The sequence below is a fragment of the Nelumbo lutea genome, chromosome 1, assembly GCF_056320005.1.
Source record: "Nelumbo lutea isolate HS-2025 chromosome 1, American lotus-T2T, whole genome shotgun sequence".
Taxonomy (NCBI): domain Eukaryota; kingdom Viridiplantae; phylum Streptophyta; class Magnoliopsida; order Proteales; family Nelumbonaceae; genus Nelumbo; species Nelumbo lutea.
In genome coordinates this window covers 216,518,598-216,545,713 of record NC_142684.1, presented here as the reverse complement: position 1 = coordinate 216,545,713, position 27,116 = coordinate 216,518,598, and the positions used below count along the sequence as shown (strand labels likewise).

At 37.2% G+C, this 27,116-nt stretch overlaps 1 protein-coding gene across 10 annotated transcripts in view; it reads left to right on the top strand.

Annotated features, from left to right (window-relative positions):
• The window catches only part of GMI1 (gamma-irradiation and mitomycin c induced 1), a 123,795-nt gene extending 100,790 nt beyond the window's left edge, over window positions 1-23,005 (top strand). For 9 of the 10 annotated variants that reach the window (XM_088963168.1, XM_088963163.1, XM_088963166.1 and 6 more), the window contains 9 exons: window positions 2,473-2,539; window positions 12,219-12,304; window positions 12,405-12,686; window positions 12,760-12,906; window positions 19,795-19,909; window positions 21,028-21,244; window positions 21,346-21,537; window positions 21,799-22,119; window positions 22,498-23,005. In XM_088963168.1, coding sequence (XP_088819294.1) covers window positions 2,473-2,539; window positions 12,219-12,304; window positions 12,405-12,686; window positions 12,760-12,906; window positions 19,795-19,909; window positions 21,028-21,244; window positions 21,346-21,537; window positions 21,799-22,119; window positions 22,498-22,759 — 1,689 coding nt within the window. In that variant the 3' untranslated portion in view covers window positions 22,760-23,005. Of the gene's footprint in view, window positions 1-2,472; window positions 2,540-12,218; window positions 12,305-12,404; window positions 12,687-12,759; window positions 12,907-19,794; window positions 19,910-21,027; window positions 21,245-21,345; window positions 21,538-21,798; window positions 22,120-22,497 lie in introns of those variants that run through there. The other variant, XM_088963170.1, reaches the window with a different exon arrangement.
• Window positions 23,006-27,116: the final 4,111 nt, after the last annotated feature.

Here is a 27,116-nt window from a genome sequence, read left to right as displayed (position 1 = left end):
CTTTGCCTATCTCTCTTCTGTTGCTTCTAACTCTATTCCCAGGTCTGTGTCAAAAGCTCTTAAGATTCCAGAATGGAGGGATGCTTTGAGATCTGAAACCAATGCCCTACACAAGAATGACACATGGGAAGTGGTGGATTTGCCTGAAGGGAAGGATCCAGTCGGTTGCAAGTGGGTCTTTACTATCAAATACCGAGCTGAAGGCATCATTGAAAGGTACAAGGCCAGGTTGGTTGCAAAAAGCTATACACAGACATATGGGATTGATTATCTGGAGACCTTTGCACCTGTTGCCAAGATGACATCTATGAGGGTTCTTCTATCTTTAGCTACTCACTTTGACTGGCCCCTTTATCAATTGGATGTGAAGAATGCATTTCTGAATGGTGAATTACATGAGGAGGTTTATATGTCTCTTCCTCCAGGGATGTATGGAACTAATATGAAAGGAAAGGTATGCAGGCTGAAGAAATCCCTTTATGGACTAAAACAGTCCCCTAGAGCATGGTTTGAGAGATTTAGAACAGCACTAACTTTGGTTATGTGTAGACACAGTCCGATCATACTCTTTTTGTGAAGAGGAGTGGACCTCTGACAGTATACCTCATTGTGTATGTAGATGATATTGTAGTGACTGGTAATGATGTTTCAAGAATTCATGATTTAAAGTCTTTTCTCCATACAGAGTTTGAGATTAAAGATTTGGGGGAATTGAAATACTTCCTTGGCATAGAAGTGGCTCGATCTAAGGATGGGATTCTTATCTCCCAAAGGAAGTATGTTCTTGATTTGCTCTTTGAAACTGGAAAGAGGGGTGCTAGACCAGTTGCTACTTCTATTGATATGAGTCATAAACTCTCTACTTCAGATGGGACATTGTTAGAAGACAAAGGAATTTTTCAGAGAATTCTTGGGAAACTTTTGTACGTATGCATGACTCGGCCAGATATTGCATATACAGTCAGTTGCATTAGCCAATTCATGCATGCTCCCCAAGACACTCATATGGTAGCAGTAGAGCGAATCCTATGTTATTTGAAGGGCTCCCCGAGAAAGGGAATTCTGTTTGCCAAGTATTGTCATATGAAACTTGAAGCCTACACCGATGTTGACTGGGCCGGAAACATTGATGACAGAAGATCTACTTTTTGGTATTGCAGCTTGGTGGCTGGTAATGTTGTTTCTTGGTGAAGCAAGAAACAATCGGTTGTTGCTCGATCTTCCGTTGAAGTAGAATACAGGGCCATGGCACATGGAGTTTCTAAATTATCATGGATAAAATCATTGATGGGGGAACTTGGGGTTGAACATGACAAGCCAATGATGTTGTACTGTGATAATCAGACTGCCATTAACATTGCTCACAACCCAGTGCAACATGATAGAACTAAGCATATTGAAGTTGATCGACATTTCATTGCGGAAAGGGTCTCTTCGGGTGAAGTATGTCTTCCTTTCATCACATCTGAAGGACAGTTGGCAGATTTTCTCACCAAAGGCATTCCCAAGGCAAAACTTCAGCATTATACTAGCAAGCTTGGCATGATTGACATCTATGCTCAGCTTGAGGGGGAGTGTAGAGAAGATGGGCCAAATGGCCCATAGGCTGTTTATTCTTTTCTTATTATTTATGTTTTAATGTAATGGGCCTTATTCTGGGCCCATCCTGTCTATATTATGTTCTTTGTAATTTCTTGCCCAACTAAGGGCCTTGTAATTATTCAAATCTATCTTAATAAAACAGTGTTAGGGTGTTGAGAGAGAGTATGGTTCAAAACTCTCACTCTCAAGCCCTCATTGCCGAACTCTCAAGGTCTACTCTCTTCAGTTTTCTTCAACAAGTTAATGTTCATGTGCATTAGTTCGATTGGAGTTAAGGGCATATACTGTCTAACTAATAGAATGCCTCATAAAGAAAAGTCTTATTTTATAAACAAAGAGGTTAAGGTACAAAGTACATTTGGTTTTGATACTGGATTGTTTGGTGTGAATATAATATTGATTTTTCTAACTTGGTTCTAAGCCAACAAAAAAGTACAAGGTACCTAAGAGATTCATCTTAAAAGAAATTCATATCATGCTTCAGTGAATATTTTATGTCATATTCTTCTAAGCAGTTTTGGAAACATAACTTAGGGTTTTCTTAGAACCAGATAGGTAAGTATAAGGGGGTCTGATGTCCTTCCAAAAGACAAGGGTGTCAATATTTTTTCCAAACCTTTAGCAATATCTAAGTATGTACCTACCTATAATAAAATATTCACTACTATGCACGATGCTCTGTTTAGTAATTTGGATTTTGTTGCTTCTACTCATTTATTTTTTGAATACCAGGCTGTGTATTAATCATGGCTCATAGTCTATTTTTTTCTTCTTTAAATTTCTTTCTGCTCTGATTCTAGCTAGTTATTTCTTCAATATTTTTAATGTATCAAATATCAGATCATCTTATCTACTTTTCCATCACATTAGGTGGATGATAGAGGATATCTCAACCTTAGTGGGCTTCTAAAAGTGACAGGGAGTTATGGAAAAACTGGTACAGAATTTCTTCCAATACACTTCATGGAGAATGATCTCCTACTGTTCAGATCTAATGCAAATGTTAATTCCATTTTGAATTGTTATTAAGGTTTTATTTACCCATGCCACTTTGTATGGTGAAGCGACAAGTTACATATTCGAAAATACACTAGTGGCCTTCTGAGATAGTCATTTTAATTAGTCAGCTTATGTGGAACATCTTTTTTCTCACTCTCATCCATGCTTTGGATTCATTAAATCTGAAACTGACCAAGAGGCTCTAGCAACGATGCTACTGTAGCCTGAATAGGGAATCTACTGCAACTGACAACAGTGGAAGTTTTAGGAATATTATCGTTTTATTTTATTTTTCTTATTTTATCTTTTCCAAGCAACCAAGAAAAAAAATAAATTATAGACAAAATGTAGATGCAAGAGATACAAGACATACACCCTCCGCACCCAACCTATGACACCCTGGAATCCTTTAGAATGTACAAATTTGCTGTTTGTACGATAGTTTATGTGTGAACAAAAGGTGTTCAAGATGAGAAAAGAAACAAATGTCCCTCTATAAAGTAACTACTACTAGATCTTTCTTTATTACATATAAAAAATCAATTATAACCCTATAATTAAAACCACAACCCCTCAAGTTGGTGCAGATATATCTATCATGCCCAACATGATAATCTCTCGCAAATGACCCTAACACCTTTAGGAACTTCTCCCATAAAAAATTATCTTGTATATGTTTAATACAATCATGCTATTGGTTTATTAGCCATGCTTACAATAGCCTTTATTAGCATAATACAAGCTCATTGGTCCAATAATAGCAAATGCCAGCTCTAGAAGTAAAGGTCTTAGGTGACAATGCTTTATAAGAGAAGAGGACCCATTGTCCCCTTTCCTCTTGACCCTAGTGGTAGAGGTACTAAGCAGAATGGTTGTAGTCACAAATGTTCGAGGGTTCTTAAAGGGCTGGATGATTGGTAGATATCAAGTAGTTGTATCGCACATTCAACTTTCTGATAATACAATTCTGTTTTGGAAGGATATTGACTTAAAACGGGTGAAACAACTAAAGTTATTTATTGATAACCTTGTGAGTATCTCAAGGTTGAGAATCAATTGAAATAAAAGTGGAATTGCTGAAATTAAATTTGAAGAAGGGGAACTCTTGAGATTTGTAGTAGACGTGTTGGGTTGTGAGGTTAGGAATTGGCCCTTAACCTGCTTAGCTCTACCCTTGGGGTGTAAACCCTAGGTGATGGTTTCTAGAAGCTAGTGGTAGAGAGGTTTGTGAAGAAACTAGCTCTCTAGAAAAGGAATTATATTTCCTTAGAGGAAGAATCACCTTAATTAGAGCCACACTAGTAAACCTTCCTATATATTTGCTATCCACTTTCCATATCTTGACTAGGATAGTTAGACAATTGGAGAAATTTATGGACTTTCTGTGGGAACCAAGCGAGGAGAAAAGGACCATTTGGATAAATGGGAACAAGTATGTAAGCCAAAAGAGAATGGGGGCCTAGGTTTAGGGAACGTTGTACTTAGAAACACTACTTTGATAGGCTCTCAAATACAAAAAACACGAAAGGACATAAATGCCCTTACACTCCCCCTCAAACTGAGCATAGACATTTGTCATGCCTAGCTTGTTCAAATTGTTGCCAAGCTTTGATTTGGAGACACCTTTAGTAAGGCAATAAGCCAATTGATCTTCAGACATCACAAAAGGTAAACAAATCTCTCCACTGGCAACTCCTTCTCTAATGAAATGTCGATCAACCTCTATATGCTTTGTACGTTCACGTTGAACATGATTGTGGGCTATGTTTATGGCAGCTTGATTGTCACAATATAATATCATTGGATCAATTTGCACTTTGATTTTTCTCAACAAGTTCTTTGGCCATAACAATTCAGAAACTCCATGAGCCATAGCTCTATGCTCCACCTCTGCACTAGATCGAGCCACCATTGATTGTTTCTTACTTCTCCAAGACACAACATTACCACCCACTAAGATACAATAGCTAGAATTAGACCGCCTGTCATCAATAGAACATGCCCAATCAACATCAAAATAAGCTCGTATCGTTATATGTGCATTATTAGAATACAACATCCCTTTTCCTAGACATTCTTTCAAATTGGCTTACCACACTCACAGCATATGCATAGTTCTCAAGGTGCCAAGGCGAGGCTAGATGACAGGGGGGTGCCTTGTTGCCTAGTCGGCTAGGCGATGGATTTTTTTAAGTAAAGATCACATATCCTAGGGTAGTTCCCTGGGTTACATAACTAATTTTCTTTAATCACTATCCATAATTTTCATAAGAAAATTATAAACTTCATGTTTAAGTCTAGCAAAATCAACATATTTATGAGAAGAAAAAGAAGAAAGGAAAGAAAATTCAAAGAAAATATAGGGGCTGAACCCCTATTTTTGTTACAGGAAAAGAAGAAAAGAAAAGGTGGAAGAAGAAGAAGAAGAAATGTGTTGATTAGACAAAATTTTAAGTTCTTCCCTTATTGGTTCAGATTTTGAAGTTATTGAAGGTTCAATACAGCAGTTAGCAATGTTTGTGTTGATTAAACCCTAACAAATAAGAAAATAATAAAAAGAAATTAGTTTATAAACACAAAAAATGAATATTTTTCTTTAATAAAGTCTATTTTATACTTATTGTGATTAAACCCTAGTTGTTTCTAGGTCAAAGTAGAGAAGAAGAAAGAAGAAAGAAAAGAGAAAGAAGGAGAGGAGAAGAGTGTTCGGCCAGACTAGAAGAGAGGATGTACCAAAAGTACCTCTCCTAGCCGACCCACTTAACTTTTATTCATGGAAAACTTGAGTTACAAGAAAGACAATTTTGTCCTTCATAGAAGACGGGACACATAACTGAAACTCAGATACAATAGACATTCCACTTTCAATAAGGTACACCAGAATGACCAAAATACCCCTGACTCGAGCATTCTAACACTCCCCCTCAAGCTGGAGAGTATATATCATATAGTCCCAGCTTGTTACAAATGTAATCTATTCTTCCCCGAGACAATCCTTTTGTGAAGATATCTGCCCACTGATTTCCTGAGCTTACATGAGATGTAGTTATTACCCCACTTATCACTTTCTCTCTCACAAAGTGACAATCCACCTCAATATGTTTAGTACTTTCATGGAAGACAGGATTGGATGAGATGTGAACAGCAACTTGGTTATCACAGTATAGTTTCATGGGTTTGTCAATTGAGAAACACATCTCCTGTAGTAGGTTCTTCAGGCATACTGGTTCACATGTGGTATGGGCCATAGCCCTATACTCTGCTTCCGCACTACTTGCCACCACTGTTTGCTTCTTGCTCTTCCATGTTACAAGATTGCCACCCAGGAAGGTACAATACCCTGTGGTTGACCTCCTATCTGATATAGAGCCAACCCAATCAGCATCTATGTACCCTACTATCTCAAGAGGTCCTCCTGTTTGGTATAACAAACCACGACCTGGAGCACCCTTTAGGTACCTAACAATTCTCAGAACAGCTTCCTAGTGAGGAACCCGGGGATGTATAAATTGACTAACCACACTCACAGCAAATGATATATCTGGTCGGGTAATGGTCAGGTACTTCAACTTTCCCACCAACCTTCTGTATCTTCCAGGATCATCAAACTCTTCACCTGCATCCACACTTGGCATTGAGTTCCATAGGAGTCTCTGCTAGTTTAGCACCTAACAACCCTGTTTCTTCAAGTAGATCAAGAACATATTTCCTCTGACATAAGTTGATCCCCTGTTTTGACCTCGCAACTTCTATTCCTAAGAAATACTTTAGCTTCCCCAGATCTTTCGTATTGAAATGATCTTGTAAGAATTTTTTCAGCCTATCAATTCCATTGTTGTCACTTCGAGTTATGACAATATCATCCACATACACGACTAGCAAGATGTTTCCATCTTCCGAGTTATAGCTAAACACGGAATGATCAACCTAACACTGTTTCATCCCAAAGGCCTTCACCACTTCACTGAACCTGCCGAACCATGCACGAGGAGATTGTTTCATTCCATAGATTGCCTCTTTGAGCCTGCACACCTTACTAGCCTCCCTCTGAGCAACAAGCCCTGGTGGTTGCTCCATATACACCTCCTCAACAAGATCACCATGTAGGAAGGCATTTTTTATGTCAAGTTGTAGGAGAGGCCAATCATACATAGTAGCAAATGAGATCAACACCCGAACTGAACCAATTTTAGCCACAGGAGAGAATGTCTCCATATAGTCCACACCATATAATTGAGAATAGCCCTTGGCCACTAACCGTGCCTTCAATCGTTCCACACTGCCATCGGGAAGATGCTTCATTGTATAGAACCATTTACACCCAACAGTGTGCTTACCAGGAGGAAGGGTGGTGAGTTCCCACGCATGATTATGTTGTAGGGTAGAGAGTTCTTCTTCCATGGCTTGCCGCCACCCTAGAGAGACAAGGGCTTCCTGTACAGTCTTGGGAATGGAAACCGATGAGAGTAATGATATAAACTTGCAATGGGAAGCAGAAAGGTGAGCAGTGGAAACATAGTCTGAAATGGGATGAGAAGTACAAGTACGTTTACCTTTCCGCAAAGCAATAGGAAGATGAAGATCTGAGAGAGAAGGGGCAGTAGCAGGATCTGTCGACGGGTGCTGAAGTGGAGGAGGAGCCGAAGCACTTCTGCGAGTATACACTTGAGTGATTGGCGGCCTCTCTGTAGTAACCGGCATATGATGTGCATCTTTAGTAGGAGTGGGAACTATGGGAAGGGGGTCCACAACTGGAACAGGAAGATGAACCACAGAGGGAGAAGAAGAGACCCCGGCATTGGAGAAAAAGGGAACTGATTCAAAGAAGGTGACATCAAGGCACACAAACAATTTATGAAACTTAGGGTTATAACACTTGTACCCTTTCTGAGTCCTTGAGTAGCCAAGAAAAATACACTTTGTAGCTCGAGCATCTAGCTTGTCTACTCCAGGTCCCAAGTGTTGAACAAAACAAACACAGCCAAAGACTCTTGGGGTGAGAGGAAAGGGAGACAAAGTGGGGAACAACACGGAGAAAGGGGATTGACTTCCAAGGATTGACATGGGCATCCAATTTATAAAAAAACAGGATGTAAGAACAGCATCACTCCAAAAATGCTTTGAGACATGCATATTGATCATCAAGGACCGAGCAGTTTCAAGAAGATGTCTATTTTTCCGTTCAGCTACACCGTTTTGTTGTGAGGTGTAGGCATAAGAAGTTTGATGAATTATTCCATGATGTTCTAGTTATTGCTGAAATGATGAGGAGATGTATTCTTTGGCATTATCGGAGCGAAGTATTTTCATATGAACACCAAACTGAGTGCGTATCTCAGCGTGAAATTTCTGAAAAATAGAGAATAATTCACTATGGTCTTTCATAAGATAGATCCATGTCATTCTTGAAAAGTCATCAACAAAGATTACGAAATACTTAAACCCATTGTATGACACCACTTTAACTGGACCCCATACATCAGAATGAACTAAAACAAAAGGACTTGAGACACGATTATCAGTTCTTGGACTAAATGAGACTCGATGATGTTTTCCCAACTGACATGACTCACAATCTAATGATGAAAGATGACTCAAGGAAGGAACTAGCAGCTTCAAAGCCTTGAGAGATGGATGACCAGGTCTGCAGTGCCATTGGAGAGGGGTAAGAGACGACTGAAAAGCCACTGGAGTGCCACCACCATCAAGGTAATACAAACCACCGGCTTCATGCCCTCCACCAATCTTCATCCCCGTCTTGAGATCCTGAAACACACAAGAAGAAGGATAGAAGGTTACAGAGCAATTAAGGGACTTGGTTAATCTACTAACAAACATAAGGTTAAAAGGGAACTTAGGAACATATAAAACAGATGCTAAAGACAATGAGTAGAGATCAACATCACCAACACCACAAATAGGTGATGTAGAACCATTAGCAAGTGTAACTGTCTGAGATGTGGAGGTGCGAGAAAGGGAAGAAAATACATCAGGAGTCCCAGACATATGGTCCGAGGCGCCAAAATCAATGATCCAGGGTGAAGCTTTGGAAGCTAAACAAGTCATACCTGAATGGGCAAGTGTAGCTGTGTTCTGTTGAGTTGTTTGAAGGAACAGCTCATATATTGCCCGTGGTACACTCACCATTTCTTGCTCGGAAGCACAAGTGGGTGTGGAGGGGGTTGGTGTAGTTTGCTGGCTTTCAATAATTGTGCTACTACTCTTAGATGTAACATGGTTAGCCCAAGTGTTGAGTGGACCACGCAAATCATAGCAGAAATTAACTGTGTGCCCCTCTAAGCCACAATGTGTACATTTTCTCTGAGCATTACCCCTTCCTTTTCCACGGCCTCCCCCTGACTCACGGCCTCCAGTCCGGCCACTGGCCCGGTTAAACATGTGCCCACCACGGTTGCTTGGAGGGCCACTGCTGCCACCACCACTTCTACTTCCACGACCACTCCCTTTAGTCACTACCAAACCAGATCTATTAGAGAAGGAAGAATGTTCCACTGGCTCAATGGATGTCCTCTTAAGACGGGCAAAAACTTCTTCAAGTGAGGGGAGAGTTGATCCCCCCCAATATCTGTGCTCTGACAGGCTCATACTCATCCTTCAAGCCCACAAGAAACCTAGTTACATCAAGCTGTTCACATTGCTGTTGTTGGATCTGGACATTTGATGTGAGAGGGTGATACACATTTAGTTCATTGCGGATGGAAACCTAGTCACATCAAGCTGTTCACATTGCTGTTGTTGGATCTGGACATCTGATGTGAGAGGGTGATACACATTTAGCTCATTGCGGATGTTTCTCAAACTTGCATAATACTCTTCTAAACTTTGACTTCCTTGCTTCAAATTGAAGTACTCTTGGTATAACTGATATACCCTAGTTGTATTGTCTTGTCCAGAGTACAACTTTTTAGCATGATCCCAGATCTCTTTAGCTGTATCTAGGAACATGAAGTTCACACTAATCTTTGGTTCCATGTTGTTCCAAAGCTATGTCATTATTTGTGCATCATCTTGTTCCCAATCACTGAACCCAGGAGAATCAGAGGAAGGTTTCTCCTCCCTCACATGTTTTACTTTCCTCTTGGCCTTCAAGAACACCTCCACAGATTTTGCCCATGGTACATAGTTCTCACCATTCAACTTGATGGATGTCATTTGAACACTTAGATAATCTGAGGAGAGCATGATGCCTGTTTTGTTGTCATTCCCAACTACAGTTGAAGCCATCTCAATTATGTCTCCTCTGAATATGCACCACAATCTCACACTTGTCACAAGACTTATCTCACTTACAATACCACCAACCCACTTTCTTCAACTGCACATTACACACTACACTCTAAAGCTGAAATCATTCAGTCAACACATCAAACACTTGGACTGCACACTGCGGGACCATTTACCACCAACACACCACTACTGAAATTACTCAGTCATTTCATCGAACACTTGTTCTGCAAACTGCAGAACTGATTACACACAAGGTCTAGGGGTTCACTTTTAAGCATTTAAAAACATAGATATGTCAGCCACCACAACACAATCAAATCCACACCACTGCTGTCGTGGACATCAGCAGTCTACCACTCTTCTTTCAGCACACATGTGAGCAAGAAAATACACAAAGGAAACATGACTGATATGTGTATCAGTTTCACCCAGCACCACAACAACTAACTTTCGAAGCACACAAAAAAAAATCAGCATTCACAGTCCATTTCTAAACACACGACAGCAGTGTCCATACCTGTATACGACCAGCCCTCTTCGTACACTGAATAGAGGGTCTAGTATACCACTTCAACACAGCACCGACCAGAGGCATTCTCACCTCCAGGCCCTCAAAACGACAACTCCTTTTCAGCCCTTTATCGAGTCTTCAATCAGATCAGTTGTAGGATGATGAAGCCTACTGTGAAGCTGGCGGCGAACCCAGGAAGAAGACAGCAGCAAGAAAACGAACACCAGACCTTAAAGCTTTGATACCATGTGAATAAATCCTAGTTGTTTCTAGGTCAAAGTAGAGAAGAAGAAAGAAGAAAGAAAAGAGAGAAGAAGAAGGAGAGGAGAAGAGTGTTCGGCCAGACTAGAAGAGAGGATGTACCAAAAGTACCTCTCCTAGCCGACCCACTTAACTTTTATTCATGAAAAACTTGAGTTACAAGAAAGACAATTTTGTCCCTCATAGAAGATGGGACACATAACTTAAACTCAGATACAATAGACATTTCACTTTCAATAAGGTACACCAGAATGACCAAAATACCCCTGACTCGAGCATTCTGACAATTATAATATAAAAAAAAATAAAGTATTTTATTACACATTATGCAAAACTGCTTGGTGACTGGGCGAGGCGAGCCTCCAAGGGCACCTTGTCGCTTAGGCGTTGCCTTGACAACTATGAGCATATGATATATTTAGTCTAGTCAAATACAAATAGAGAAAGCGACAGACAAGTTTTTGATACACAACTTTGTCAGGAAGGACATCTCCATCATCAACTCCCAACTTATGATTGGGATCAATTAGAGTTTCAGCTGGTTTACAATCCAATTTCCCTACTTCCTGAAGCAAATCAAGGACTTATTTCCTTTGAGAAATATAAATGTCCCTCTTTGACCTTGCAACCTCAATCCCTAGAAAATACCGGAGATTTCCAAGATCCTTAATTTCAAATTCGGTAACAAGAAAAGACTTTAGTTCAGCAATTCCAGAGATTTCATGAATCCTACTGCCGACAGATTCAAGAGTCCAAAGAGGAAGTTGTACAAAGTATTCTCTACGTCCTAACATAGTAGTAGATTCTATCACATTGATCATCAATCAACATACTATCCTCAAATGCCCCAACATACTCAGATATTTGACCCTGGAAGGATCGCACTGGTTGGTATATCAAAGACAGACAAGTCTAATATTCAATCCAATATCAATATCAAGTCTAGGTTAAGAGCAACACCCAATTGTTCCACTAATCATGAAGTCTAGGAACATGTTGGGTTTGATCCAATTCAATGTTTTGTTATAAACACCCACCCTCACAAAACACACCTTAGATCACAACCTGAGCAACTTAGGCCTGCTACTCCACAAACTTGGGTAGTGTGAGAATGACAACCTTGTCAGGATAGACTACCCCAAGTGTATCCACTGGTTGTGAAGATTTAAGCCCATATTAAATTAATTATGTGGTCTCATACATAATACTAATATGAACCAAGAGTAATTTAGGAGAAGAACCCAAATGACACATTAGTACTAATGCTAACAGTCCATGCAACACTGCCTACCCTGGAGACATTACTTTTGTTCAAAATTGTTGAAAATTTGCTTTTGTTCAAGTGTTCATTCTGTATATCAATGGAGAAAATTGGCATATCTTTCCTTCAATGTTTTCTTAAAGGAATGCTTCTGTTATTATTTTCTTCTGATACCCCTCTTTTGATATCTATTGTTACCTTGAAATGTTGGAATTCTGTTTAAGCACAAATGATGTGAAGGCCTAGATTGCACATATTTCATTTCACAGTTACTTTTACTGTTCAGTTTTACTTTTCGCATTTTCCTTCTAAATTGCATAAGTGCCTTTCCAACAGTGTCCCTTTCTGTTTTCCTGGATGAGAAAATGTTATTCAAGAAAGAATTTCAAGTTGAGAAACGGGAGCTGAGAATTGCATCCAAGGCTAGTATTTTACAGCTTGCTTCAGTTATTTGTTGTCTTGAACTTAGGGCATATTCTGCATTGAGTTTCCCATGAATATTCTTATTGGATCTTGTTTCAGGTACCTGATTATTGTGCTGCTGGTGATCAACTGGAAAATATTATGTTTGAAGTTGTTAACTCTGAGGGTGTTGTTGATCAAACTATTCATGATGATGTTAAATGTGGTCAGTCTCATACACTAACAATAAAATCAGAGTCATCAGGAATAGATGATACAGTACGGTACACTTTCCAACATGGACGATGCACCATTCCCTTTATTATTGTTCCTCATGAACAAGGAATCTTCTGCCTTCTAGCTGCTCATTCACATCACCCTGAGCTCCACCAGAACATTGAGGTTATGACCATTTTGCACTAGATTATATTTGTTTTTGCAAGTTTGTATTGATCAAGGAATTCTTTATTTGCAGGTTCGTGTAACAAAAACCCCAAAGCCGGAGCATGATGATGTGGCCCAATCTCAATATTCAGATGAAAAAACACTCTTTTCCAGGGATTCATCCCCATATGACACGCATATGGTCTCCATTGCTGAGACCATTATTAATCAAGAGAAGGTATAAGTGTCTCACTATATGTTCTATATGAGACATTTATTGGAAATAAGATAGATTTATTGGCAGTGGTTCTCTTCTTTTTTAAATTGGTGAAGCCATTCAACCTTGCAAGCCAAATCCTCATGAGAAGGAAATTTCCTTTGAAATATCCTGTTATTTCTCTCCTGCCAGATCACCCAGCAGACTGCAGAAGCCAGCAACTCTAAAGAATTCTCCCCTTGATAGGAAAAAAAAAAAAAAAAAGAAAACAACAATGGTTTATAATAACAATCTTTGGGTGCATCATGTTGAAGAAAGTTTTACCCTGTAAAGTGACTAATTTTTCATTCAGGATCTCATATATCAACCAGATTTTCTGTTGAGATATAGAAATAGGCAGAAATAGTATTTTTTATGAACTAATTTTTGCATACCCTCACCTGAGGTTTAAAGTATTGAAACCACAAAGCGTATTGGAAAAGCAATTTTTAGAGACATATGCACTTTGGATATGCATAGATACAGATGAAAAAACAAGATGCGCATGGATACACTATGAAACTCAAATAAATACTGAAAAATATATATTAATAACAATAAGCACAAGGTATATATGACCATAAATATGTTATTTTAAACATAAAAAAGTATGAGAGATCGGGACAGAATCAGTAACTGTTAAAAAGTGACAGAAAAACTAAAATGTGTACATATATACCCTGATTTTTAGAAAACCAATATTAACTTGTCTTAATATTTGTTAATATATAAATTTTAACAATCAATTTTAGCATTTTTTGACAACCATATAGGGGTGATCATCCTAACCCAACTCAGAAATTCTAGATTTGGGCCTGGGTTTTTGTGTTCAGGCTTGGCCCAACCCATATATTTAAATATGTGTTTTATATATAAATATTATAACATTTTTATTTTATAATATGACACTTATAATATATTATATATTGTTAGAGTTGGTCGAATAAGGGTAGATTAGTCTTTACATTCTGTTTAAGTTATATGCTTATGTGGCAGTCCTAATATTACTTCTGTAGTCATCTTGTCCCATACTTAAGTGGGGGCAGTTTAGTCTTTGTACACTAATTAGAATCTGTAATTCATATTATGGTCAACTAGTAGGGTTTAGCCTAATATTTCTCTTCTGGTTCGAACTGCTGAAACTACTGCCATAACATGGTATCAAAGCGCTAAACGAAGGACAAGGCTGCGGCTTCAAGTTTCCTATTCTGCGATCTCTCCTGTTTTTTCCTTCTCTGGGCTGCAAAATCTGAGGTACTCAGTCTGGTAACTGCAGCACTTTTTTATTTTTTTTTAGGGCTGTCGCACCTATCAGTTTCATACTGCTGTCACCATGTGTGACAACTATAGTCGTGTGGTGGTGTTTGTGATGTTCACCCTCTATTGAGCAGTTTCAAGAGGGTTTGTGTGATTGTTTGAGTTGTCGAGTTGCTGTCATGGTGATTAGTGTTTCTGAGTAATCAGTAGTGGTGTGAACAAGAAAAAAAATTCTGCTGGAAGGAGTAGTCGAATTTTTTTCTGACTAGTAGTTTACATCAATATTTTAATCTGAATGGAAGGAGTGGCTGAATAGTTTACATCAACATTCTGACTAGTAGTTGTTGTCTGAATGGTAGTTTACACATTTTTTAATCTGAAATGCTAGTTGAACCTGTCTGAAACATCAAGCTCTTGATCTAAATGTTATTTTAAATCATGGTTGTTGATTGTGACTGGTTGTGGGACTATTATCAGTGTTTGGAGACTGCTGTAGCATTACCTTGACAGCAGTACTCGTTTGGTGACTGAGGGTTCAGCATTAGAAGTAGCATTGGAGGGACATAATGGCAGCAACTGGAGATGGTGGTAGTGATCAGAAACCTGGTGTGATGATTCCCTTGGACTATCTAGGTGTGCAAATGACTTCAATTAAACTCAATGGTGAGAATTATGTGCCATGGGCCAAGTCAATGGAAGTTTTTCTCAAGGAAAAGAGGAAAGTGAAGCATGTGAATGAAGATAAACCATCTGCTGAATCTCCAGGGTTTGATGGCTGGGAGCAAGATGCCCAAATCATGACATGGTTGTGGAACAGTATGGAACCCAAAATAAGTGTCAACTCTATGTTCTTAGATGCAGCTAAGGACATATGGGAACATGTCAAGAAGCTTTATTTTGGACAAGATAATACTACGAGGGTATATCAACTCTATCAAGAGTATTTCAATCTGCAGTAAGGGAATCAAACCCTAGAAGAATACTATGCCAGTATGAGAAACCTCATAAATGAACTCAATGTCTATCATCCCCTAACTCCAGATGTTAAGGTTCAGCAGCAACAGAGGGAGCAACTGGATGTCGCTAGGTTCTTAGTGGGGCTTAAATCAGAGTATGAATCAATTAGAGCACAAATATTGGGAGGCTCTGCTCTTCCTACACTTGAGGAAGTATTTGCACAGCTTCGTAAGATTTCTTTGGGATCAACAGAGAGTACCACCCCGTCTGATAGATTAGTATTTGTGGTAGCCAGAGGAGGTGGACTTGGTAATAGAGGGGGAGGGCATGCATCTTGAGGAGGTCGTGGTGGTTCCATGTTTGGCCATGGAGGTGGTCGTGACTCAAGGGGAGGTCGTGGTAAAGGAAGCAGTAACTCCACTTGAAAGTATACACACTGTGACAGGGAAGGACATCCAGTGAATTTCTATTATGATCTCCATGGCCCACGTTCTACATGGGTTAATCATGCAGTAACTAGTGGGGTTGATATCGGTGATAACCAACAGACAAATCTAACACCACATCTACATTTGCTTCTGGGAAGGAGATGATGAGTGTACTGCAAGATGAGTATGAGAGGTTCTTCAGGTTATTTCACAACATCCTACAGCCACCCTTGCACACTCAATTATAGTTTGATTGGCATCCAAACCCTCTCCCTGGATTATTGACTCTGGAGCCTCTGATCACATGACCGGGACTCCAGGTGTGTTCTCTTCCCTCTTTGAAACTTCCACGTCTCAAACTATTACCCTAGCCAATGGTTCATCTTCTCCCATCTGTGGTGTTGGTAATGTTGGCACAACATCTCTTTCTTTATCATATGTTCTATATGTACCTAAATTTCCATTCAATCTTATGCCAGTTAGTAAATTAACTAAGACCCTTAATTGCTCTATTACATTTTTCCCTTCATTTTGTGTTTTTCAGGATCTCAAGATGGGGAAGAAAATTGGTGGAGGGCATGAGGCCGGTGGATTGTATTATCTTGATGGTAGTGGATCATCAGTTATACTTCAAACTTCCCTAACTCCTCTACAATGACATTGCCAGCTGGGACATCCATCTCTCAAGGCATCCAAGCTATTGGTTCCGTCTTTGAGTCATTTGTCTTCTTTACTGTGTGAGTCGTGTCAGCATGGGAAACACCATCGGGTTTCCTTCAATCCTAGAGTTGATAGTCGTATGTTGTGTCCTTTTGCTTTAGTTCATTCAGATGTTTGGGGTCTGATTAAAATTGTCTTATAATGGTTACAAGTATATTGTCACTTTAATTTATCATTGTTCAAAAATGGCATGGATTTATTTAATGAAAGAAAAGAGTGAATTATTTTCCATTTTTCAAAAATTTCATGCTGAAATACGTACGCAATTTGGTGTTTCAATAAAAGTTCTTCGTTCAGATAATGGTCGTCAATACTTCTTACTTCCTTTCAACAGTATTTGGAATAGCATTGCATCCTTCATCAAACTTCATGTGCATCCACCCCCTAACAAAATGGGATGGCTGAACGAAAGAACCGTCATCTCCTTGAAACTACTCGATCTATTCTTCATCATATGAATGTTTTTAAACGATTTTGGAGTGATGGTGTGCTTACTGCTTGTTTCCTTATTAATTGGATGCCCTCCTTTGTCCTTCATGGTCGGTCTCCCTTTTTTATTTTATTCCTCACCTTGTCTCCCTTTCCATTAACACTTCGGGTCTTTGGCTGTGTGTGCTTTGTTCACAATTTAAGTCCTAGTTTAGACAAGTTGGATGCACACTTTATTAAGTGTATCTTTCTTGGCTATTCTCGGACCTAGAAAGGGTATAAGTTTTACAATCCCATTACTCGGAAGTTCTATGTCTGTTCTGATGTCACCTTTTTCGAGTCTGTCTCATTCTTCTTGGGACCTGAAGTACTGCTATCTCCACCTTTTCTTCCTCCTCCTCTTCCAATTCGTGATCCCGTTTTGGTGGTTCCCATTGGGGTTGAACCTTCACCTCCACCAGTGCAGATTCCTACTAAATGACCACCGATCTAGCACGCGTATACTCATCGACAGACATCAGCACCTCTTCCGACTTTTACCTCATCTGCGGATCCTGTTGTTGCCCCTATCCTAGAACCTTTAGAACTTGATCTTTCCATTGCTTTACGGAAAGGTAAACGTAGTTGTACCCTACATTCCATTTCCAATTTTATTTCAATCTCTGACCTTTCCGCTTCACATCGCCAGTTTGTTTCTCTGTTGTCCTCTATATCTATACCTAAGGATGTTTAGGAGGCCCTTACTTCACCCGGGTGGCGTCAAGCAATGGAAGAGGAACTCTCTACTTTTCAACATACTCACACATGGGAGCTCACTACTCTTCCTCCAGGTAAGCATGTTGTGGGTTGGCTCAGTCCAGTGGAAAAGATTGGCTCAGTCCACATCTTAATTTCCTTGGCAGTTATATATGATTGGCCCCCGTTTCAACTTGACATTAAAAATGCCTTCCTCCACGGTGACCTTATGGAGGATGTATATATATATGGAGCAACCACCTGGGTTGGAACAATCTCGTCGTGCTTGATTTGGGAAATTTAGTGTAGTGGTGAAGAATTTTGGAATGAAACAATGGTAGGTTGACCACTCATTGTTCAGCCATGATTCTAAAACCGGAAAGATTTTATTAGTAGTTTATGTGGATGATGTTGTCATAACTGGAAGTGACATATTGGGGATTGACAAACTAAAGGCCTTTCTGCAAGACCATTTTCAAACAAAAGACCTTGGGAAGTTGAAGTATTTCTTGGGTATAGAAGTTGCCAGGTCAAAACAAGGTGTGAACCTGTGCCAAAGAAAATATGTCCTAAATCTGCTGGATGAAACATTGCTGTTAGGTGCGAAACCAGCTGAAACTCCCATGGAACCAAATTCTAAGATGAGTAGTGATACAGGTGAAATATTTGATGAACTTGGAAGATACAGACGGTTAGTGGGGAAGCTGAACCATTTGACTATCACAAGACTAGACATTTCCTGTGTTGTTAGTGTGGTGAGCCAATTTATGTAGAACCCCCGAATACCTCATTGGGATGCAGTTCTTAGAATTGTAAGGTACTTGAAGGGAGCTCCAGGCCGTGGGTTATTGTACAAACAAGGAGGAAGACTTGAGGTAATTGGGTATACAGGTGTAGATTGGGTAGGCTCAATATCGGATAGAAGATCTATTACAGGTTACTGTACATTTCTTGGAGGAAACCTAGTGACATGAAAGAGTAAGAAGCATATCGTTGTGGAAAGGAGTAGTGTTGAAGCCGAATACAGAGCCATGGCACACACTACATGTGAATTAGTATGGCTGAAAAATCTCCTACAAGAAATTGGATTCTCAATGGATAGACCTATGAGATTGTAGTGTGATAATCAAGCTGCATTTCACATCTCATCTAATCCTGTTTTTTCATGAGAGAACAAAGCAAATAGAGATTGATTGCCATTTTGTGAGGGAGAAAGTCCTTACTAGAGAGATAAGCACAGAACATGTGGGCTCAGGTGATCAGTGGGCAGATTTGTTTACAAAAGATTTGAGCTTAGGGAGTGAACTATATATGTAACAAGTTGGGATTATATGACATATATTCTCTAGCTTGAGGGGGAGTGTTAGAGTTGGTCGAATAAGGGTAGATTAGTCTTTACATTCTGTTTAAGTTATATGCATTTGTGGCAGTCCTAATATTACTTCTGTAGTCATCCTGTCCCATACTTAAGTGGGGGCAGTTTAGTCTTTGTGCACTAATTAGAATCCCTAATTCATATTATGATCGACTAATAGGGTTTAGCCTACTAAGGTCAACTGTTTCTTTTTCTTCTTCTTCTTCTCTCTCCTTCATTCTCTACTGGGTCAAACTGTCGAAACTACTGTTGTAACATATATAATATATTATATTATATGATGTATCAAAAAATTATATGCATATTATATGTCATTTAATATAAAATATTATATGTAATATTTTATATATAAAGGACTTTAGGCCTGACCGAATCTATAAACACCCACTAAAAAGAAAAGGTTTATTTAAGGATTAAAATGCATAAAATTTAAATAACAAAATAAATTTGGGCATAGTGGTGGACTCATGGTCATTAAAAACTAGTGTCCATGGTTCAAACCTTCTTATAGCCTACTTTAGTTTTTAAACCCAAAATTATGTGCGTTAGGCATTAGAACGGCATGCCAAATTTGAAATTCAAATTCATAACTTACCTTAAAGATGAGTGAGACACAGAGAGAGAGAGGAAGTAACTAATGAGAAGGATTAACCATAAAAGAAACATTAATGAGAGAGGGAATAATTGAAGTAATTAATGAGAGAGGGAGTAATTAAAGTAATTGATGAGGGGGAGAATAATTAATTAATTCATAATGTATCGGCCAATACAGACCTGAAACGGTCCGATGTGGGCCTGTATCTGCCCAATACAGACGAAAAGAAATGAAACGATTAGTTTCTATACGTTCTGTATCGGGCCTTTAATGGAACAATACGTATCGGCTGATATGGGCCGATACATTGCGAAATTTTGAACCTTGCCCTCACAATGTCTACATTTCATGTTTTTACACTTCTTTGCTCACAGGATCTTGAGGACAATGTTTGCAATATTGGTTCACGGGTTGGAGACCATGAAAGAAAACTCAAAATGCTGAATGAGAAGAAGGAAGCAACAGAGCAAGACATATATAACTTGGAAGGTTGTGAAATTATTCTCGTATTCATTCCTTTTGCTACTTCTTCTGCTGTACTCAAATGGATGCCAAGTTCTGTAAGCAGACAAAGTATCTTTGGCCTTTTAGGCATTATTAAAGATGCAGTGAATTACTTGATGTCCGTGCAGCAATTTCATTAAATAAATCATTTAGAAGGATCCAGTGCCAAGTCAAAATAATTTGAAGGCATTCTTTGTATTATGTCTAATGCCAATCTGTTCTTCCATTTTACTTGTTTTCCCGCTGTTTGCTAGTTTTGGAATGTTAGCGTTAAAACTTCATGAGCATAATTGGTATTGGAATTTCTCTAAGAGATGACTACTCTTAATGCTCCAAGATCTGGAGCTAACACAATGCACGGGAGAAGGGGAGTTCCAGGTTCTAATTGGATGGCTGTCAACTAGTTCAAACAAGTCACTTCCCCTGGACGCTCAGGCACCACATTTGAGAAGTCAGATCCTTGGTTCTCAGCTTGAATAGCTCGTTTTGTTGGGTTCCATGATTAGGAAATGATCTTGCTGATCCCCTCACTAGAAGTGAAACAACGACCTTGTTTGGATGGCTGTCAACTAGTTCAAACAAGTCACTTCCCCTGGACGCTCAGGCACCACATTTGAGAAGTCAGATCCTTGGTTCTCAGCTTGAATAGCTCGTTTAGTTGGGTTCCATGATTAGGAAATGATCTTGCTGATCCCCTCACTAGAAGTGAAACAACGACCTTGTTTGGAGGGCTCCTGGCCTTGGGATTGAGTAGTAAGGCTGCCTTTGTATATTCTTAATTATGCTCTGTAAGCCCGGTTCTGCCTATTTGGAATTTTGGATTCCCCTTTGTTTTCTAGATACTTAAACAATATTGATTAAAAAAGTAAATTTTCATAAAATGAGACAATGTATGTTAATTTCCTGTTGAGGATATCCCTAGTTTCATGATGAACTTTAGACCATTCACCAATGCTGGTCACATCCGGTCTTGGCCTCTTTTGTTTTTTTTTTTTTTTTTTTTTTTTTTGCACAAAATGGCTGTTTTATGAGTCATGATGAACTTTGGAGTTTGATAAAATCAATTGCCTTAAACTAGTTTTGTTTGTTGGTGTAATTACCAGCATTGATGGCACCTCAACTATTGAGCCAGTTGGACAATCTGTTGAATGAAAAAGAGATCATAGTGAAACGGATTGAAAGAAAAGTTGGGACAGCTGCTGCTGTTCTGTGTAATTTTTCAAAGGCTGATCAGTTGCAAGAACCACAGGACTATTTCAAGCAAGATATGGTTGGTGTTGTTGCACTTCTTGGAACAGTTGATAGTAATGACCTTAGTAGGTAATCTACTTCACTCCGTTTCACCTTAAAGATTGACTTGAGCCAAAAATACCATGTCTATTGGCCTAGAATATAATTCATCCTAGTTTGTCTGTTGGCAGGATATTTGCAGAATATTTGGGTGAAGAAAACATGCTTGCAGTTGTATGCAAGTCCTATGCGGCTGCAAGTTCTCTTGAGAAATATGAAAAGAATGGAAAGATAGATCCTGAACATGCTCTCCATGCAACAGCAGCTGCACTGGGGAAATCAATCAATGGCCGGTTTCTTGTGATCTGCCTTGAAGACATAAGGTAGCAGCTTGTAAATTCCATTATTGACTTTTTTAATCATAAAGTGAATCAACTTTTCCAACATGAGGATTTCCTGAAATTTAAGATATTTATCAAATTGTTAGTGTGCTATTACTTGATGTAATGGTAAAATGTCAGGCTGACAAGACCCCAGATAGGCCGGACCTGCATTGGGAAGTGGCCCCTTTTATCAAATTGTTTGTCTCTACATACAGGAAGTACCATTTGGTAGAGAACTGACTCATTTGCTCTTGGTGGCAGGCCCTACAGTGGAAAATTTGTTGGCAATGATCCTCAGAGGAAGTTGGCCTTGTCTGAACCACTCTTACCTAGTGGGAACATCGCACCTGGATTCTTAGGATATGCAGTTAATATGATCAACCTAGATATTCATCACTTGAAAACAAGGACGGCTAAAGGTCATGGGCTGAGAGAGACACTATTCTATCTTCTTTTCGGTGAACTCCAAGTGTATGACACTAGGGACCACATGATACATGCTCGTGCCTATGCAAAGCACGGAGCTGTTTCGCTGGATGGTGGAATCATGAAAGGCAGTGGAGTTATTTCCCTTGGATATTGGTATGTGCAATTTGTATTGTACTTTAAGAAATAGTCCGGTCATCTTACCAAATATTAAGTTGCTTGCTGTTGTAATGACTTGTCCTACAGAAGATTTGTACCTACCGTCAAAACATGATCTAGGTTTTGTAGCCTCATGAAGTTGAAAATTGCAACTTCATGATTAATTGTTTGGACATTCGTACGTATCTCATACTCTGGCTTGTCAATAGGATAGTTGCCAGCATATTAAATATTCTCAGGCTAACATATCTCTGGTTTTAAGGATTAAAGTAAAAGTAGGAAGTCTAGGGCTATGTCTATTATTATCAGAATTTTGAAATTGAATTTCTTTTGTTGCATCTATATTAATTGAAGTTGATCTTGGATTCTATACAGTGAACCAGAAGTTTGCTTTCCAGTTATCACAGAAGTTCAAACATGTTTCCCTCCGCACACCATGGAAATTCTGAAACAGATTGAAGATAAAAGGTTGGCATTGGAAGTCACTCGTGATGAAATAGTCAAAGAGAGTATAGCCCATGCCGAAGCTTTAAAGAAATTCGGGAAAAAAAGCCGGAAGTATCGTGAGTTCATGGAGGAGATGGGACCTTTTATAGGATACTATTTAGAGTACAATTTGAACAAAGATGGGAACTAGAAAATAGAAATCACTACTTCCATGTTTTGTTAAGCCTAATTATGTTTGTAAATGGGTGTATTGATGTTGCCTTGCTAGCTGGTTTTAGCAGGCTTTTTTGTAGAAATGGAATTGTTACTCGACCTCAAAATTATATCAAATGTATATAAATATGTATATACATCAGTACTGAAAAGAGCTTTGACAGCTTGTGAAATTGGTAGGAGCAATATATTATATATGTAAAGGCACCGTTTACGATCAAAATCCTGAGGTACTCATCACCAAGGTTCAAAATTTCCCATCGTTGCATGTATCGACTTATATGTATCGTATCTTTAAGGGGTTGGCATGGGAAGTGTTACAAACTCATTTGTATCATGTTTTTTCATTCTACCGATTCTATATTGTAATCGTATTAAGGTCTATCGGACTTGTATTGGTGCGTATTGGGATTGTATTGCAAGTGTACTGGGGTGTATTGGTTGATATAGTACAATTTTCTGTAGGCAAAAAAATGAATTAAATTTTTTTTGAGACTTCTATCTCCAAAAGACTTCTTTCTGTCCTAAACTCACCAAATCATCTCTACACACATTCTTAGATTGTAAAATCTAAAATCAAAAACAACCTTCTAAACTCAAGAATTTTTTAGGTTTTTTTTAACTTTTTTACAAAAATTGCAAAAATAAATACTTTTTTGTTACAATATTTGTGCTTTAGGTAAAGCTATTTAATTACTTTAAGAAAATTTAGAAAAAAGTAAAAGATGACAAAAAAATAATTGTGTCATAGATCTATGTGTGATTTACCATATCCATAGATCTATTGAAATTTCTAAAATATTCATTTTTTATTTTTTGTAGTTTTTTGAATAAAAATATTTATCTTTTCAATTTTAGTATGAAAAACATTTACTTTTTTGTAAAATTAAAACTCTTTATTTTTTTAACTTTTTGTAATTTTAAATTTTTTTTCCAATTTTTAATTAATTGATCTATTGAAATTTATCGTAAAATATTTATTTTTATTTTTTGTAATATTTATTTTTTCTAGTTTTTGGTGTGATCTAACCATAATAATTACCATGTTGTAAATATATGGATGATTTACCATATCCATAAAATTATTTTCTATTACATTTTATTTGTTAACTTTTGTAATAAAAAATAAAATAATTGTTTGAATAAGAAATAAATAATTGTTTAAAAAATTATAGAAAATGTTTCATTAAATAATTATTAAGCTTATATTTTGTAGTTATAACCTTATTAGAGAATACCATTATGTTTCTATATGTTGATTATGAGATTTGTTTTTCATAAAAATCACTAAAGGATGTGATTTTTTATGTATATATAGCTCATTTAGGCCCTATATTTAATGTTATTTATATTTATGATTTATTAGAGTATTTATAGTGTTTTCGTGTGTTTCTATGTGTATTTTAATTTTTTGTCTGTATCCATATGCATCTAAGGCATATTCTAATATCTCTTAAATTTGTCTTTTTGATACATTTAATGCTTCCAATACTTTAAACCTTGCTCATCACATGTTCAAGATGGGATAAGGAGCAATGTTTGCATGGAATAGAAAGGACCATTTGCCATGAAAATTTTTATGATTCACCACTATTGTAGTTGATCAATTTGTTTGGCCAAATTTGCCGATGGAGAAATCAATTCTAAAATCCTACAACTTTGCTTTACTGTGATGATGCAATTTTCATTGAATGTGGCAGCTTATGAGTTTTTCCCTCCCGGTGACCTCACATCTCTTTCCAGGTAAAGGTTTTTTCTCTTTTCCTTGAATAATTTCCCATTTTCTTGATAAATGTAACACAATAGAGTCCATAAGGATGCAAACGAAATTTTAAACTGAATTTGATAAGATATGCAAGATCTAAGCTTGAATTTGATTCGATTAACTTGAAAAAAGTGCACTAAAAATAAAAATAAGAGGAAAAAAAGGTATGACAACACTAGAAGCAAAAGAAGTTATTAAACTTTAGATTGGATAGAGCAATTCTTAGTCCAATTGAAACCTTAATAACGGCACTATCGTGATAAACTAATTAAATTGATTTAGTAATTAATAAAGCATTATGATAGTTTTACACCAAGGGAGGTTTTGTAGAGGTCAAACTATAAACTATAAGGGAGGTTTAAGGAATTTACCAATTAATCTAATTTGATGTTTTCAATTAATAGTAATTTCTATCAAATATTATTTTTTTAATAACTTTTGTTTATTTTTATTGGTTTTTGTTAATAATTAATAGTGATTATTAAATATCATTAGCAGTAGTTATCTAAAGTATGAATGGCAAGAGGGACATCGTCCCTAGTGCAGGGCAAGTTCAAGGTAGAGCACCCAATCCTTATTGGGGCTTGGCAATTTCCAAACTTCCCTGCTTAAAAATATATCTAACTTGTGATATTTTAGAAATATGATTATGGGAACTTGGAGGTATTTTAGGATTTAGATATGCCAATTTGAGTTTATTTTAGAAATAGAATTATGAGATTCTAGGGTTTTAGGAATTTGGGAGAAACTCATGAGTATTTTAGAAATTAATATTAAACATAAGGGTATTTTACTAATTTATCATTGGGTTCGGGGGCAGGTTTGGGGAATTATATACAAATTCCATTCCCACCTCATTCTTAATTTAGGGCAAAAATATTTTCTCAATCCCTATTTAAGATTGGGGAGAATCCACCCCATTTAGGGCTGGACAGGCCCAAATTTTATTGGAAAAATTGCCATCCCTAATCTAAATTAACTCATCCAAATTAACATAAACTAATTTAATTGTTATAAATATTAATTAATTATCCAAATTTAAGTATTTTATCAATTAATTTAATTCGTATGTATAGGTCTTCCTCTTTTAATTCTTAAACAATTGATGTAGGGATTTCTTCTTTAGTAAATACTTTCATTTTACTTTTTTTCTTTTGTTATTCGGTGCCATGCACCATTAATAACTTCCCTCTTGACCCCTTTTCTCCCAAAGTGCTTGTTGTGAGATTCGGTTCCACATCAATGCTGGAACAGACCAGCTAACACATCAACAAGCCAGCCCTTGGTTGGTAATTACCTTACTTTTACTTAAGTTTAATTAAAGCTATCTAAATATAATTAATTGAACTAATATAATCAATATTACAATCAACTTAATTAGATTACTATTACTGAAAATAAATTATATTAAATTTCATTGCATTTATATGTAATGAAATTTAAATTTGATTATTGTTATTAAATATAATTAAATTACTTTTAACATAAATTAATACTATCAGAATTAAAGTCAGTAACTTAAATAAATCACTATTATTTAAATTAAATTTAATCAAATTAATAATATCTAAATTAACATTTTACCCTTTATTCCAAAATTAACTTAAAAACTCCATATTCATTTTATTTATTTACTTTTTTTTCATTTTAGTTTCATTAGTCGATCTATCACTATCTTCTGTTGAAACAGTTGCCAACGTTGCCATGAAAGATGACCAAGTCATAACTATTTAGGTTAGATGCTTACTACTGTGTTTTAAGGAGATGACCAATACATATTGGGATTTTACTTCCATGCTGTTGTCGATGCCATGGAATACAACCGCTACAGGTTCTGTCATTGCCTTTATTTTTTTCGATTTTTTATCACCATGGATCAATATGAAGGAGAAAGGAACCTAACAGCACAAGTTCAAAAGATTTACCTCTTATGTGTGTGGATTTGCTAAGGCTATGTTTGATTTGAAGGAAAAGGTAGGGAAAGGAAGGGAAAAGTAAGAAAACCTATACAAGGTTTGTAAAGGTTTCCCCACATTTTCCTTTCTTTCCCTATTTTTTTCCTTCAAACCAAACATAGTATAAAGGAAATTTGTGTGGATAATCAAACAATAAGTAGGTGTTTGGTACCGATGTATTTCACAAGCAAGCCCTGATTTATGAGTATTTCATTTCACACAAAAGGGAAAATCTATGATGTAGAAAAGTAGTCAACTCGAGGTTTAAAGTATCGGAAAGATAAATTTAAGAGGCATATCAAGATACGCTTTGAATATGTATGGATGTGTATGAAAAATTAAGAATACGCATGAAAACACTATAGATACTCTAATACATAAATCATAAATATACATCAATAACATTAAATATAGGGCATAAAATTTGATTTTTATGAAAAATTCTCATAATCAACATATGGAAACATACAAGTATTATGTAATAAGGTGATAACTACAAAATATAAGCTTAATAATTATTTAATGAAACATTTTTCTATAATTTTTTAAACAATTATTTATTTCTTATTCAAACAATTATTATATTTTTTATTACAAAAATTATAACAAAAATA